Source organism: Oncorhynchus keta, chromosome 2 (assembly GCF_023373465.1).
Source record: "Oncorhynchus keta strain PuntledgeMale-10-30-2019 chromosome 2, Oket_V2, whole genome shotgun sequence".
NCBI lineage: Eukaryota > Metazoa > Chordata > Actinopteri > Salmoniformes > Salmonidae > Oncorhynchus > Oncorhynchus keta.
Window position 1 is genome coordinate 22,247,850 of NC_068422.1, and position 17,726 is coordinate 22,265,575.

The window sequence follows — 17,726 nt, forward strand, 5'->3', positions numbered from 1 at the left end:
CAGAGTCCTTTAGGTGCCTTTTGGCAAACTCCAAGTGGGCTGTCATGTTCCAGTTACTGTCTGGCTTCCGTTAGGCCTTTTTATCATAAAGGCCTGATTGGTAGTGTGCTCCTGAGATGGTTTGTTGTTCTGGAAGGTTGTCCCATCTCCACAGAGGAACTCCGGAGCTCTGTAAGAGTGACCATCAGGTTCTTGGTCACCTCCGTGACCAAGGCCTTTCCCCCCCGCTTGCACAGTTTACTTAGAGCTGGCTGCCTCGCCAGAGTCTTGGTGGTTCCAAATTGCTTCCATTTAAGAATGATTGAGGCGTGTGTGCTATGGACAATTCCTTCAACCTCATGGCTTGGTTTTTGCTCCAACATGCAACTGTGGGACCTTATATGTACAGGTGTGTGCCTTTCCAAATCATGTCCAATCAATTGAATTTACCACAGGTGGACTCCAACTGTAGAAATATCAAGGATGACCAATGGAAACAGGATACACATACTTCTGTTTTTATTTTGAACACATTTGCAAATATTTTCACTTTGTCATTATGGGGTATTGTGTGAAGCTTGACGAGGAAAAATAAAATGATTTAGTCAAGTTTAGAATACAGCTGTAACGTTACAAAATGTGGAAAAAAAGGGGTCTAAATACTTTCCAAATGCACTGTACATGTTATACTATATGATAAACACAACTTGAACTACCATTGACTTTATCTTCCTTTGTTCTGACTCATATCAGACAATCTGCTTACCCACACAGAGAGCTGTGTGTTCGACACAATATACATTATGACTACCATCTCCTGTATATCAATCAACCAGCAGAACAAACATTGAGTGAGACAGTCTTTTCTTTCCTGTTCTGGCACCATGGCAACCAGCTCAGAACACACAGGAAGTGTTTATTTCGCTCTCAGATAGACTGATGATGCAGCTCCACCCTAAACCTCAAACACCAGAAGCTAGATGGCTCATTATCAACGGACTGTCTTTATACATGGTTCTGAGTTGGCTTCAAACAAGGTTTATACCTGTAGAGAACATAATGCAAGCTGACAATTCAAACAGTCTAGACAGTCAGATACAAAGGAATGGCATCTCCTATGAACCAAATAGTTATGATCGGCCCAGAAAATCTCTAGCAAGCAGCATGTACAGCACCATGGCCTAACCTACTGTACTCCCTACTGGCCCTAGAATCTCCACAGAGCAATACCAGCAAACCACATGCCTTTCACCAAACACAGTCACACACTTACAATATTGTAACTGTACACATACAAAGTGGCAAACAACGCCTGTTTAGTGATGTTGACAGTGACATTTTGTAGACGCTCAATTTAGCAGTGATACTTCTGAATGATTAGAGGAGCCATGTACAGAGCCTGAAACCTCACAGAAAAACAGAGAACCAAGGCCCCACGCTCATTAAGAACTTACAGCCTAATCTAAGCCAAGTGAAATCACCATTAAACTGGATGTAGTAATTCTCCATCCCTAGTAGACGACCAGTTGGACAACCAAAGGTGAGCCTGTGTTGATGAACTCTCAAATGGAGGGCCTCAAAGTTGAAAATCAAAACAAAAACCTTACCATTACACAAATGAATGAGTAATACAATGACATGATTTGTTTGAGGTTGTTATGGGTAACAGAACAGTCTGGGAGGAGTGTGTTGAACCCTCTTTGGTATGGATCTCCTGGCACTCAGCCCAGTGTGCGCGTGTGTGTTGTGTGTCACTGAGTAAACAACCCAGAGCAGTAAATAGCTCCATGAGATGATGTCAACATTGTCCAGGGGCTTGTGGGTACTAGTTGTTATGGTGACACAAATAAACATCTCCATGGTAACAGGTTACACAGCATGTCAACTCTGCCACCTTGACTAGAGACAAGACAGGGGTCAATTAAATTCAAGTTTATTTCTACACATTAAAATCCATGGGTACCACTCAAAAGACCCACTTTTGTATTATTAGGTAACTGCATGTTAATACAATGTTACTACAGTTATAACGGTGTCGGTTCATAGGTAAAAGGGCAACTTAAAAAGGTCCTGAACAGTCAAAATCAAGATTAACAAGGGTGATATTTTGATGAAAGCAGAACATGAAAAATGACTATATCGATAAAGTTTGATCATTAACTTGCTGGCCCCTACCCAATTTCAAAAAGAGGAGCTCAGTAACTTGCAACATGGCACCGTCATAGGATGCCTCCTTTCCAACAAGTCAGTTCGCTTCACCATCTGGCAGTCAGACAGATGAATATGGGTTTGGAGGATGCCAGGAGAACGCTACCTGCGCAAATGTACACCAACTGTAAAGTTTGGTGGATGAGGAATAAAGGGCTTGGGCTGTTTTTCCATGGTTTGGGCTAAGCCCCTTAGTTCCAGTAATGCTGTAGCATACAATTACATTGTAGACGATTCTGTGCTTCCAACTTTGTGGCAATATTTTGGGGAAGGCCTTTTCCGGTTTCAGCATGACATTGCGCCCATGCACAAAGCGAGGTCCATACAGAAATGGTTTGTCGAGATCAGTGTGGAAGAACTTGACTGGCCTGCACTGAGCCCTGACCTCAACCAACACCTTTGGGATGAACTGGAACGCAAACTGCGAGCCAGGCCTAAATCACCCAACATCAGTGCCCAACCTCACTAAGTCTCCGCAGCAATGTTCCAACATCTAGTGGAAAGCCTTCCCAGAAGAGTGGATGCTGTTATAGAAGTAAAGGGGGACCAACTCCATGATTTTGTAATGAGTTGTTTGACGAGCAGGTGTTCATGTATATTTTTGGTCATGTATTGAAGGTTTCCCCTTTCTTTTGTGTCTGGTGTTCGCTAGTTACTGGCTAGCTAAGTCTTCAGCCAGCATGGAACAAACGGGCTGGTGGGTGGTTCAGAACTGACGCAGTTGTCATGTCAACACATCGATCAGTGCTGCTACAAACTGCAGCAGAAGAGACATGCGAAAACAGGAGATGACAAAATTATTTGTATACATAATTTATGGAACTTCAAATGTTGTTCGAGTTGCTTTGTGCATCAGCAAATTTGCTTGAGATTATCTCACTGCGTCCAAGCTTGGCATAGCCGTTTCAAAAGAGATGTCAGTTAAGGTAAGCTGACATTTTGGAAGAAAGGGTTCTTTGATGATTGTTTGGAAGGCAAGGTTTCTTACATAAAAATGCCTATTCAGATGGGTTCTATTTGTATTTTTTAAATAGTGCCTGAGCATTAGTGTTTACCTCAGTGTTTAAACATTAACCTCCTTATGCTTCTCCCACCAGCCTCCTCTGACAAAGGGTCCTAGGTAAAACTCTATACAAGGGGAAAAAACAAAGAACCCTATATCGTTCTACGTAGCACCTTTTTTTCTAAAGGTACAGAAAGGAATATTAGAAAAGATTTGTCTACACAAAGCTGCTGCCCAGGCTTTCAACAACATTATATAGTCATGATTAGTCCAGTTGTAGCATGCGATTTCGCACTACAGACCAGTGGTTTTAACTTAAACTTTATTTTTTATTTAAAAAACTCATAGGGGGTGGCCAATAGGGGGCAATACCATTGTATATCCCAATGTTTTAGGAGTACATAATCACAATAGGACAAAGGTTGATGTCACCGAACCCCAACTCCCAAACAGCACCCTATTCCCATGGTGTACTACTATTTACCAGAGCCCTATAGTCCCTAGTGCACGAAATAGGAAATAGGGTGCCATTTGGGATGCCATCTCAGATTGACCAACAATGCAGTGAGATAGTGCACCCTCAGTGTCTACCTCAATCTGAGGTCTAAGGTCCTCCAGAGCCACCATAGCCATTAGAGACTGGGTCTCTACTTTCATGAAAATAATGTTTATTTTTATTTAATTTTTTTAAAGAGGAGAAAGACCGTGTCATGGTCATCCCTTCGTCATCCCTTCTGCCTTCATCTTACTCAAACTAATGAACGTCGGTCTACGACATTTTTTCTTTCAAAGACTAATGCGGTTTAATCCCTCAGGCTCGCACACGGTTGAGTACGAGACCCTATTGAGTGTGTGTGTGTGGTGAGAAAGGGGCAAGGTATTTCAGTGTCAGCCTTAGGTGCTTAGAAAGGCATGAGAGTCCTCCTTTCCTCCTTTTATCCCCAAACAAACACCACAGATAATGCCACATTCTTCTCCTCGGGTTTCTACAGGGAAACCAAGAGAAAGTCCAAGGTGGCAGTTATTATTAGTCATCATTTCCATGCAGTAAACTTGACACCATTGATAAACACAATCAGTTTTTGTCCCAAATTGCACCCTATTCCCAATTAAAATGTACTACTTCTGACTAGTGACCAATGGGAGCTGGTCAAAAGTAGTGCACCATTGTAGGAAATAGGGTACCATTTGGATTGTAGGCCATATCAGACCAGTATCAGCCAGGTCCTACCAAGTGTCCCATCAGGAAGGAATGCAGCACCTTTAGAGAGCCAAGGCCTTTCTGGGCCTCCGGTCACTTGATCACAGAAGATTAGTTAAAAGGTAGCAGTGCATTAGTTGCACTGGTGGTTAGTGGTTAGAGTGTTGGACTAGTAACCAAAAGGTTGCTAGATCGAATCCCTGAGCTGACATGGTAAAAATCTGTCGATCTGCCCCTGAACAAGGCAGTTAACCCACTGTTTATAGGCCGTTATTGTAAATAAGAACGTTATTATTTAACTAGGCAAGTCAGTTAAGGTTAAATTAAAATTAAAAATAGGGTGCCATTTAGGACAGATCCATGGACCAAGGTAAGGTCAGAATCATAGATATGGATAGAGGTCTCAACTTTGTATCCGTGCCATCATGGCATCTGTAAGAGAATGGGCAGCTCCATTGAGGCTTAATTTTGATATTGCAGCATTGGGGTCTTGAACCAAATCTTGTCATTTACTTAGTGGCCATTAGATGGTGATATTTAGTGTACCCTGCACATAACCCATGTGGAATTCCTGGTCACTGGCAGCATTTGGAATTGCCGATCTGCGGTCAAGAACGCCAAGTTCATTTCAGACTATGCTGCCCTTCAGTCCCTCGACTTCGCCCTAATGGAGACATGGATCACCACTCTTTGTACTTGGCGACATCAACCTCCAGACGTCTGCCTTCGATTATTAATTATTCAAACTCTTTCCCCTCCTTGCCTCTTGACCTAACCCTTTCCCAGTTTCCTCCCAAGGCTGGCAATATGCTTTACCTCATCTTTACTAGAGGCTGATCGCCATCACTGCAACCTCTCGGTCTCTGGTCAGTACTTTGTTTCCTTTTCTGTCTCCTCCTCCAACCCTAGCCACTCAGCCCCTACCCAGATGGTAATACGCCGTCGCAATCTTAATTTTCTCCCTTCTGCTAATACCCTTCTCCTCCCAGTCTTCTGATTCTGCCCCTTCGACCCTACTCTCCTCCCGGCCGACTCGGCCCTCCTGCTCTGTTGCTGAGTGACTCATTGCAAACTTACAGAACATGGCTGCGGGCAGCTGAGTGAAATTGGAGGAAAACTAGACATCCGGATGACACATCACTCTTTTACTCCCTACCTTCTCTTCCTCTGTATCAGCTGCTAAAGCCACTTTTTAAATCACCCTAAATGTCAAGGGTTCTGCCTCTACCCCTTGGAAAGTCTTTTCCACCTTCTCCTCCCGCCTTAATCCTCCACAGATGACTTTGTCAACCACTTTGAAAAGAAGGTTGACAACATCCACTCCTCATTAACTCAACATAGAGTCCACTGGTCCCATTCACACTTGACCTCTTTCTCCAGATGAAATCCTGCAACTAGTGAGGTCAGGCCACCCGGCAACCTGCCCTCTTGACACCATTCCCTCTTCGAGACCTTATCCCATTCCTCACTTCCCTCATCGCTGACCAGAGGCTGCGTACCCTCGGACTTTAAAATGTCCAGAGTCACTCCCCTCTTCAAGAAACCAACACTCGACTCCTCTGACATGAAAAACTACAAACCTAGAAGGATGAGAAAAGAGGAGAGTACGCTTTGTCGGTGCGGAGAGCCTCTGTGATACAGAGATGAGCAGTCTCCTTTATTTTCTTTCCAAAACACTTGAGAGCTCTCCCTCCCCCAGGGCTGGGTGTCTCAAGCTCTGCACACTCTTGGAATGCATCCTACCTGACAGACCGCTCATACCTGGTGACAAGGAGAGGCTCTGTGTCTGCACCACAAACTCACTACTGGTGTCCCCCAGACCTCAGCTCTAGGCCCTCTTCTTCGCTCTATACATCCAAGTCACTCATATCCTCACATGGTCTCTGCCATTGTTGCTATGCGGATGACACTACTTTCCTCCTTCAGATACCCAGGTGGCCACACACACATATCTGGCAGATGTTGGTCCAACACCTCAAGCTCAACAAGATGAAGCTGCTTCCCTTCCCGGGGAAGGCCTGCCCATCATGGTTGACAACTCCAGTGTCCACCGTGGGTGTTGTCCAGGGCATGGCCCTGGACAACACCCTAACGTTCTCTGCTAACATCAAATCAGTGACTCCCTCCTGCAGGTTCATGTACTACAACATCCGTAAAGTACGACCCTACCTCACACATGAAGCGGCGCAGGTCCTAATCCAGGCACTTGTCATCTCTCGTCTGAACTACAGCAATTCGCTGTTAGCTGGGCTGCCCACTTGTTGCCAGGGTTAAATGGCACTTCTCCAGAATGCTGCAGCCCGCCTGGTAACACCTTCAAGTTCTACCATGTCATCACTCTCTTCCACACACACACACACACACACACACCACACACACACACACACCACTGGCTTCCAGTTGAAGCTCGCATCCACAACAAGACCATGGTACTTGCCTATGGAGCAGCAAGAGGAACTGCCCCTCCCCTCCATACCTTCAGGCTATGCTCAAACCCTACACCCCAATTGGAGTACGCCGGTCTGTCACCTCTGATCTCTTGGCCCTCCCACCCCTCCTGGCACCTCAATGGTGGAACCAGTTTTCCCCTGATGCTAGGACAGGTCCCTACCAATCTTCCAGAAACTGAAACCCTATCTCTTCAAAGAGTATCCTAAATAATACCATAGAACACTTCTCCCCCCCCAACAAAAAAAAGTGATTTATTTTTTACATTTGATAAAAGTAGCGACTCAAAATGAAAATTGTATATCAAACACTACCGTTGATAAAATAATGGGAAAGTATTCTGCTTTGAAAGGTGATAAACTTGTAACCCCACTTGGCACTTGACTGTTTTGGTACACCTACTGGAGAGCTCTTTGTCTATACCCATTCAGCATCATTCACACCCTCTTAAGCCTTAGCCCCACCCATCTCTTTAAGGACTAACATGAGGCCATGTGCTAAACAGTGAGTACGGTAGTGTACTAAACAATTAAAGGCTGGTTGATACTACTTCTAAAATCGACATGAACATTCTATTGTCGTCCAACATCAAACTTGTCGTTATGAAAAAGTATAAAACAAAAACGACAGGCTGCATGACATCAGCGGGCTGGTGGTCCAAAATAGCATAACTGTATTTTAACACAAATTAAACCATCTATTTAAAAGTGAATTTAGTATGTCAATCTAGCAAACCAGGCAACTAAAAGCAACTTTCTAAACAATGTTCTGGTTTGTTTCTAGCTTGTTAGCTAGCTAATGTTAAGTTAGCTGGTTAGCCAGTTCAAATAAAGCCCATATCATAGCGGACAACGTCTTAACTTCAGCTAATATGTATTCATTATTACAGGAAAATAAACAACAAGATCATTAATTACAAGTTAATTACAGAAAATAGCTTACTGTTGTGAGTGTGACAAATTAAAAAGCAGGGCATTCAACCAGAGAATTTTAGAACTTGGCCACTGTCTCATTGGCCTAACGTTATATTCTAATTTGACTTTGGTGCATGTTGTTCTTCACAATACCGTCTCTGGTAAACACACACTTGATCAAATTTAAAAAAAGTTTAGTCGTCACATGCACAGGATACAGGTGTAAACGGTACAGTAAAATTGTTACTTGCTTCGACATGTAGCTAGCTACAAATGCCATACAAGTTTGTTATTAAGGCACATGAACATTCACATGTTCCAGAAGGCATTCCTGCCAAAAAATACATTTTTATCAAAAATAAACTGTTTCCCTCTCCTGTGAAGTAGTGACTTGCACCATACGCCTAGTTAGCTATCTTAAAATGAATGCATTAACTAAGTCCCTTTGAATAAGAGCATCTGCCTAATGACTCAAATGTAATATAGCTTAAAGCCATTTACAAACTAGACAAACCAATTTGAAGACAATGCTTTGATTATTGGCTGTTCGCTCGAACCCATAGGAATCTCCACCCAGTTGACTACTTTAAAAAATTGTGGAAGCCCTCAATGGCAATGTCCATGCAAAAACAGGTTATTTCCAAGTAGAGATCTCTATACATCTCTATAGTCGGAACACATCAGAGACGGAATATGACAGATCAGGATGAACAGACCATGAAACCCTCCTATTTACAGAAGCCAGAATTTGTTCAGTTCAGGTCATGTGGTAAGGAAAAACTCAAGGCCCTTGTGGGACCCACTATTTAAAAGAACTTTTGTGTTCGTCCCAAATGGCACATTCATCCCTACAGTACATGAATAGTGTGCCATTTGGGATGCGCACTATGATTCCGTGGAAACACTAGCTACACATCAAGGCAAGCCGAGAGTGATCTGATTTCTTCATTTCCCATTTGTGCCGCTGTTGCACAATAACTATAAATCAGGAAGGTAGACCTTGCACTGCCTAACACGGCTACACAAATACGTTGTACAAGTTCTGCCTATGTGACTGACCTCTGCACACTCACAGATGAATTACCATATAAAAAAGCATTTCATAACCCACTGTATGAGGCTGGTGAGGTACAGAGGGGTGGAGAGGTTGAGGGATGGAACCAGGGAGGAGTCAGTATGTTAGAGCTCAGCTGTCACTTTCTCAGAGATAAAAGTTCTGATTAATAAGGAATTCCTGATATTCCGACCTTGGGAAAACAAGGAGCTTTCTGGCTTACACATAGATTTTTTATTTAACCTTTGTTTAACCAGGCAAGTCAGTTAAGAACAAATTCTTATTTTCAATGACGGCCTAGGAACAGTGGGTTAACTGCCTGTTCAGGGGCAGAACGACAGATTTGTACCTTGTCAGCTCGGGGGTTTGAACTCGCAACCCCAGGGTAGCCTCGTGATCGTTAAAGATGGATTGGTAGCCATTTTGTGCTGGACCCATATTCATAAACCATCTCAAAGTACTAGTGCTGATCTGTGATCAATGTTGCCTTTTAGATTAAATTGAATAAGATGACATGGACTGGGGGGGGCTGATCCTATATGAGCACTCCGACTCAGGAAATAAGAGCCATATTCATAGTGTCTATGTTGTGCTGATCACATTGCTTATTGGGACAGTAAGCAGACAGGTGTTGTCTCTAACTCTATGGACTGTTAAGGGACATGATGGTTATGTGGTGGACTTCAGTTCTCTCTAACAGAATAACAGCCCTTGTAAGCATGTCGGTCTGTTGATGCTCTACAGTCTACACAATACAAACATACAGGTGAAGTCAGAAGTTTATATACACCTTAGCTAAGAACATGTAAACTCAGTTTCACAATTCCTGACATTTAATCCAAGTAAAAATTCCCTGTCTTAGGTCAGTTAGGATCACCACTTTATTTTAAGAATGTGAAATGTCAGAATAATAGTAGAGAATGGTTTCAGCTTTTATTTCTTTCATCACATTCCCAGTGGGTCAGAAGTTTACATACACTCAATTAGTATTTGGTAGCATTGCCTTTAAATAGTTTAACTTGGGTCAAACGTGTCGGGTAGCCTTCCACAATAAGTTGGGTAAATTTTGGCCCATTCCTCCTGACAGAGCTGGTGTTACTGTGTCAGGTTTGTAGGCCTCCTTGCTCGCACACACTTTCTGTTCAGCCCACACATTTTCTTTGAGATTGAGGTCAAGGCTTTGTGATGGCCACTCCAATACCTTGACTTTGTCGTCCTTAAGCCCTTTTGCCACAACTTTGGAAGTATGCTTGGGGTCATTGTCCATTTTGAAGACCCATTTGCGACTAAGCTTTAACTTGCTGACTGATGTCTTGAGATGTTGCTTCAATATATCCACATCAAATTCCTCTCCTCATGATGCCATCTATTTTGTGAAGTGCACCAGTCCCTCCAGCAGCAAAGCACCCCCACAACATGATGCTGCCACCCCCGTGCTTCACGGATGGGATGGTGGTCTTCGGCTTGCAAGCCTCCCCCTTTTTCCTCCAAACATAACATTGGTCATTATGGCCAAACAGTTCTATTTTTGTTTCATCAGACCAGAGGACATTTCTCCAAAAAGTACCATCTTTGTCCCCATGTGCAGTTGCAAACTGTAGTCTGGTTTTTTGGAGCAGTGGCTTAATGGCGGTTTTGGAGCAGTGGCTTCTTCCTTGCTGAGTGGCCTTTCAGGTTGTGTCGACATAGGACTCGTTTTACTGTGGATATAGATACTTTTGTACCCGTTTCCTCCAGCAGCTTCACAAGGTCCTTTGCTGTCGTTCTGGGATTGATTTGCACTTTACACACCAAAGCACATTAATCTCCTTCCTGAGCGGTATGATGGCTGAGTGGTCCGATGGTGTTTATACTTGCGTACTATTGTTTGTGCAGAGGAATGTGGTACCTTCAGGCGTTTGGAAATTGCTCCCAACGATGAACCAGACTTGCGGCGGTCCACCATTTGTTTCTGAGGTCTTGGCTGATTTCTTTTAATTTTCCCACGATGTCAAGCAAAGAGGCACTAAGTTTGAAGGTAGGCCTTGAAATACATCCAAATGTACACCTCCAATTGACTCAAATGATGCGAATTAGTCTACCAGAAGCTTCTAAAGCCATGACATCATTTTCTGACATTTCCAAGCTGTTTAAAAGCACAGCCAACTTAGTGTATGTAAACTTCTGACCCACTGGAATTGTGATACAGTGAAATATTCTGCCTTAAACAATTGTTGGAAAAATTACTTGTGTCATGCATCCAGTGGCAGTTCTAGACCAATTCAACTGGGGGGGGACAGTTGTACTGTTAGAGGGGCCAGTTACATTAGACGTTATTGTTGTCATCATTTCTTCACTGCATTGCAGGCAAAAGACCATGTTCATAATCATCATCATTGCCACCGACTAATAACAGATAGCAACAAGTAGTTATGTAAAAATTAATACATAACTCACATTTAAGGGGCCACAAGCCCCCCCCCTCTTCCCCCCTGCATGCATCCTAACAGACTTGCAAAACTATAGATTGTTAACAATACATTTGTGGAGTGGTTGGAAAATTAGTTAATGACTCCAACCTAAGTGTATTTCAACTTCCAACTTCAACGTGACATATGGAGCTTACAAATATGGCCTAGCTTCTAGTGACAGACACAGAACTAACAAACCCTAGATTTAGACAGCATACCCAGAGGGAATATAATTTGCATAAAACAGATATAGGTCTACTGTAACAGCATCTCAAGTGTTGCCAGTTTAGCCGAAGGCTCATAAAACAGCTCATGTTACAATCCCGACAGAAGACATGAACATGACATCAGGAGTGCTTGGAACATCAGGGCCATGGCTCTAGATCTGGTCTGACAAGCCAAACCTGAACATGGGCTTTAGAAGAGAATAGGAACCCATTTAACACAATGACTACCCAACAGGTAGACAGAACTGTTCAGTGGCATTCCACTGAGGTCTCTGACAATTTTCACAAGACCTTTCAAGCATGCCTTTTAACCAAACACTCCAGCTCAGATAAGGAAATATCAGCTATGTAGTTGTTGTCTGTATAGCCTTCTGATAAGAGATTTAAACAAATATAAAAGCTTTTCTCGATAGATCAAATTAGATATAAATATGCATACATCACTACCAGTGTCTGTCCTTGTCACATAATCAAATCTAATTTATTTATATAGCCCTTACATTAGATTATATATTAAAGTGCTGTACAGAAACCCAGCCTAAACCCCCAAACAGCAAGCAATGCAGGTGTAGAACCACAGTGGCTAGGAAAAACTCCCTAGAAAGGCCAAAACCTAGGAAGAAACCTAGAGAGGAACCAGGCTATGAGGAGTGGCCAGTAAGTAAAATGAGAGTAAGTAAAAGATAGGCACCTGTTGGACCTTAGAAAGGGTAACGTTGTGTGCAGTGGAAACCACACTTAATTCATAACACTGTAGGTAAAATATAGTTCACAGTGTAGCCTCCATACTACAAGGGTAGGATGTAGGCTACATCTCTATTGCAATTCAATGTGTTGACAGCAAGTAGTAGCCCCCTGGTCAGCTATCCAATCCCATGACAAGGCCTATGAAAATTGCCCACATAAAATGTAATTCTGCGAAATTAACCTAAAGGAGATAAAAAAAAATAAAAAAAATAAAAACTTTTCTTGAAGTCCATTTTACCTTGGTGTTGACACTCAGCCTCTGTAGGGAGAGGTTTCCGTTCTCTGCCGGTATAGGGGTCGTCTCTCTCGAGGTCCCATTGCTTTTCGCTGCTTCCCCTGGTAACGGGATCCCCTCCGTGACATACTCTTTACGGCACTTTAAACTGTGCTTATTTAGTACCTCTGCCGTTTTAGCGTCTACCACGATCAGCTCGAGGCTGCCCACTGTGGCTCGTATCCGGGCAACGACCTGCTGGTGGCTCTCGCTCTCCACGCTGTCCCCGTTAACGAACGTCAGTAGGTCCCCGGCGAAGAGACCGGCGGCGGCGGCGGGAGAGTCTGGTTCTACGAGTCGGACAAACTGTCCAGTTTTCCCTTTCTCACCATGCAGATGAAAGCCGTAGCCATTCGACCCCTTTCCTAAAACACAAAGTCTTGGCCGGAGATTTGACATAATGTTGCCGCTGATCAAATAGTCACAACAAAGAAATGAAAAGTGGACAACAAACAAGCGAAAATAAATTAGACAGACTAATTCGCACGACGTGTCACTATGACAATTTACTTTCTGTTAGCTGAAACCTTTCACTTGTGCTTCGGGTAAGGTCCTCACAGAAACGTTGAAATCAAGTAACTGTGCTTGAACAGCACTTGCAAGACCCACAAAATAAGTATTGCATGTGTGTTCAAATCAACTGGGCTAAGTTTTTAAAGTTGACGGTGACGCGTTCTGGTCTGACAGGTGACAAGACCAATCAGTAATCTCCTTTAGGAAAACGCTGTTTTATACGAATGTAAGTTTTTAAATAAATGCCTGAAACGAGAACCAGGGTTCCCCAACTGGCAAGGGTTCCCCAAATTTTCTGAGCCAAAAATCTGTTCCAAAGTATTCTCACGCATTTTTATTTTTATTTTTTGTTTTATTTATTTAACCTTTATTTAACCAGGTAGGCAAGTTGAGAACAAGTTCTCATTTACAATTGCGACCTGGCCAAGATAAAGCAAAGCAGTTCGACACATACAACGACACAGAGTTGCACATGGAGTAAAACAAACATACAGTCAATAATACAGTATAAACAAGTCTATATACGATGTGAGCAAATGAGGTGAGATAAGGGAGGTAAAGGCAAAAAAGGCCATGGTGGCAAAGTAAATACAATATAGCAAGTAAAACACTGGAATGGTAGATTTGCAATGGAAGAATGTGCAAAGTAGAAATAAAAATAATGAGGTGCAAAGGAGCTAAATTAATTAATTAATTAAATACAGTAGGGAAAGAGGTAGTTGTTTGGGCTAAATTATAGGTGGGCTATGTACAGGTGCAGTAATCTGTGAGCTGCTCTGACAGTTTGTGCTTAAAGCTAGTGAGGGATTTAAGTGTTTCCAGTTTCAGAGATTTTTGTAGTTCGTTCCAGTCATTGGCAGCAGAGAACTGGAAGGAGAGGCGGCCAAAGAAATCATTGGTTTTGGGGGTGACTAGAGAGATATACCTGCTGGAGCGTGTGCTACAGGTGGGAGATGCTATGGTGACCAGCGAGCTGAGATAAGGGGGGACTTTACCTAGCAGGGTCTTGTAGATGACATGGAGCCAGTGGGTTTGGTGACGAGTATGAAGCGAGGGCCAGCCAACGAGAGCGTACAGGTCGCAATGGTGGGTAGTATATGGGGCTTTGGTGACAAAACGGATTGCACTGTGATAGACTGCATCCAATTTATTGAGTAGGGTATTGGAGGCTATTTTGTAAATGACATCGCCAAAGTCGAGGATTGGTAGGATGGTCAGTTTTACAAGGGTATGTTTGGCAGCATGAGTGAAGGATGCTTTGTTGCGAAATAGGAAGCCAATTCTAGATTTAACTTTGGATTGGAGATGTTTGATATGGGTCTGGAAGGAGAGTTTACAGTCTAACCAGACACCTAAGTATTTGTAGTTGTCCACGTATTCTAAGTCAGAGCCGTCCAGAGTAGTGATGTTGGACAGGCAGGCAGGTGCAGGTAGAGATCGGTTGAAGAGCATGCATTTAGTTTTACTTGTATTTAAGAGCAATTGGAGGCCACGGAAGGAGAGTTGTATGGCATTGAAGCTTGCCTGGAGGGTTGTTAACACAGTGTCCAAAGAAGGGCCAGAAGTATACAGAATGGTGTCGTCTGCGTAGAGGTGGATCAGAGACTCACCAGCAGCAAGAGCGACCTCATTGATGTATACAGAGAAGAGAGTCGGTCCAAGAATTGAACCCTGTGGCACCCCCATAGAGACTGCCAGAGGTCCGGACAGCAGACCCTCCGATTTGACACACTGAACTCTATCAGAGAAGTAGTTGGTGAACCAGGCGAGGCAATCATTTGAGAAACCAAGGCTGTCGAGTCTGCCGATGAGGATGTGGTGATTGACAGAGTCGAAAGCCTTGGCCAGATCAATGAATACGGCTGCACAGTAATGTTTCTTATCGATGGCGGTTAAGATATCGCATTATAGAGACACACACTGAGTATAAAAACAATTAAGAGCACCTGCTCTTTCCATGACATATACTGACCAGGTGAAAGCTAAGATCCCTTATTGAGGGGAGGACACAAGTTAAAGAAGGATTTTTAAGCCTTGAGACATGGATTGTGTATGTGTGCCAATCGGAGAGTGATTGAGCAAGACAACATATTTGAGTGCCTTTGAATGGGGTATGATAGCAAGTGCCATGCACTCTGGTTTGTGTCAAGAACTGCAAAGCTGCTGGGATTTTCACACTCAACAATTTCTCATGCGTATAAAGAATGGTCCAAATTTAACTAGGCAATTCAGTTAGGAACAAATTCTTATTTACAATGACAGCTTACCCTGGCCAACGCTGGGCCAAATGTATGCTGCCCTATGGGACTCCCAATCATTTCCATTTTAGTCATTTAGCAGGTGGGATTATTTAAGATACTCTTTGACGAGGTAGGCCCTCGCCAAGAGACCAGAGGTGGCAGAACGGAGTGCTCGGGTTGGAGTGTAGGGTTTGAGCATAGCCTGAAGAAAGGGAGGGGCCGTTCCACTTGCTGCTCTGTAGGGAAGTACCATGGAAGCCAGTGGAGTGTGCGGAGGAGTGGAGAGACATGGGAGAACTTGGAAAGGTTGAAGACAAGGCGGGCTGCAAAATTCTGGATAAGTTGCAGGGGTTTGATGGCACAAGCGGGGAGCCCAGCCAACAGCAAGTTGCAGTAATCCAAACAGGAGATGGCAAGTGCCTGGATTAGGACTTGAGCAGCTTCCTGTGTGAGGTAGGGTTGTACTCTACGGATATTGTGGCTCATGAACCTACAGGAGCGAGTCATTGCTTTCATGTTTGCAGAGAACGACAGGGTCATGCCATGGTTCTTTGCACTCTGGGAGGGGGACACCGTGGAGTTGTCAACAGTACCCGATGCAGACACAGATCGGAGCGGCCTGCCAGGTAGGATGCAATCCAAAGTGTGCAGAACCTGAGATGCCCGGCCCTGAGAGGGTGGAGAGGAGGATCAGATGGCTCACAGTGTCAAAGTCAGCAGATAGATCTAGGAGGATGAAAACAGAGGAGAGTGTCAGCTTTGGCAGTGCAGAGAGACTCCATGACACAGAAGAACCGTCTCGCTTGAGTGACTCGTCTTGAAGCCTGACTGGTTAGGGTCAAGAAGATCTTTCTGAGAGAGATAGCTAGAGAGTTGGTCAGAGACAGCACGCTCAAGTGTTTTGTAAAGAAAAGAAGGGATACTGGTCTGTAGAGTTGTTGGTTTCTTGAGGAGGGGAGCGACTCTGGCCATTTTGAAGTCAGAGGGGACTGTGGTCAGAGATGAGTTGATGAGGGAAGGGAGCTCTTCATAGATGGTCTGGAGAAGGGAGGTAGTGATGGGGTAGAGTGGGCAGGTTGTCGGGCGGCTGGACCTCACTAATTGCAGGATTTCATCTGGAGAAAGAGGGGAGAAAGAGGTCAAGGCGTAGGGTAGTTTTGAGAGTGTGACCAGTAGACTCAATAGGTTGAGTGAATGAGGAGTGGATGTCGTCAACCTTCTTTTCAAAGTGGATGGAGGAGAAGGTTGAAGAGTTTCATCCAAACTGATGAAATTTAGAATGATAGAAAGTGGCTTTAGCATAAACCCGCCTATTTCTACAATTTTTCTTAAAAATCAGATTTTAAACCTAACCCTACCTTATCCACACTGCTAAACTTATGCCTAACCATAACCTTAAAATTAAAACCAAAAAGCACATTTTTCCGATATTGCCAATTTTTACTTTGTGGCTGAGGTAATTAGTGAAAACCCTTGTTAACTTCAAAAAGTGTCTCTTTCCATTTCCCCTCAAAACCGGAACATCATGGGGAGGCTAACACTGTCACTGAGTTTATCAGACAGCCTATGGGCTGCCTTTAAATTCCTCTATGAACAAAAGTTGTCACCTAGGCTATTACTTGTCAAGTAGATTATGGGCTTGCAGACATTTTTGGTACCTTTCCCGAGATCTGTGTCTTGACACAATCCTGTCTTGGCGCTCTACAGACAATTCCTTCGACTTCATGGCTTGGTTTTTGCGCTGACATGCAATGTCAACTGTTGGACCTTATATAGACAGGTGTGTGCCTGTGTCTCCAAATCCTGTCCAATCAATTAAATTTACCACAGGTGGACTCCAATCAAGTTGAAGAAACATCTCAAGGATGATCAATGGAAACAGGATGCACCTGAACTCAATTTTGAGTCTCATAGCAAAGGGTCTGAATACTTATGTAAATAAGGTATTTCTGTTTTTTTATTTTTAATACATTTGCAAACATTTCTAAAAACCTGCTTTTGCATTGTCATTATGTGGTATTGTGTGTATGATTGCTGCGGAATTTGTTTTATTTAATCCATTTAAGAATAAGGCTGTAACATAACTAAATGTGGAAAAAGTGAAGGGGTCTGAATACTTTCTGAAGGCACTGTAAATCAGTCAAGGTTATTTGTATTGTAACAAATTGTGGTACACGTGTTGCAAATCCTGTCAAGACAACATATGCAAGAACATTCATATCGACTTCACGGTGGCATTATAAAGGGCATGTTTATACCTCTTGATCTGTTTGACTTAGTGTGCTGAAATTTGGCATACATGGTCAGGCATATAAGTCTAGCTAACCCACACAATATCTCAGACACCACAAGACTGGGTGAATGATGCATCTTGCCATGAAATTCCATCATCTACAAAATGACACAGATGGGCCCAAGGGAGGGGGGGAGTCATAGTAATCAACTGTACGTACATTAGTCACACGCGA

The 17,726-nt window shown here is 43.4% G+C and overlaps 1 protein-coding gene across 1 annotated transcript in view; it reads right to left on the bottom strand.

Annotated features, from left to right (window-relative positions):
• The window catches only part of LOC118397918 (Na(+)/H(+) exchange regulatory cofactor NHE-RF1-like), a 31,237-nt gene extending 18,082 nt beyond the window's left edge, over positions 1 to 13,155 (bottom strand). Inside the window, exon 1 of the mRNA XM_035792777.2 lies at positions 12,470 to 13,155. Within this exon, the coding sequence (XP_035648670.1) occupies positions 12,470 to 12,904 (435 nt within the window). The 5' untranslated portion in view covers positions 12,905 to 13,155. The remainder of the gene's footprint in view (positions 1 to 12,469) is intronic.
• Between the last annotated feature and the right edge of the window lie 4,571 nt (positions 13,156 to 17,726).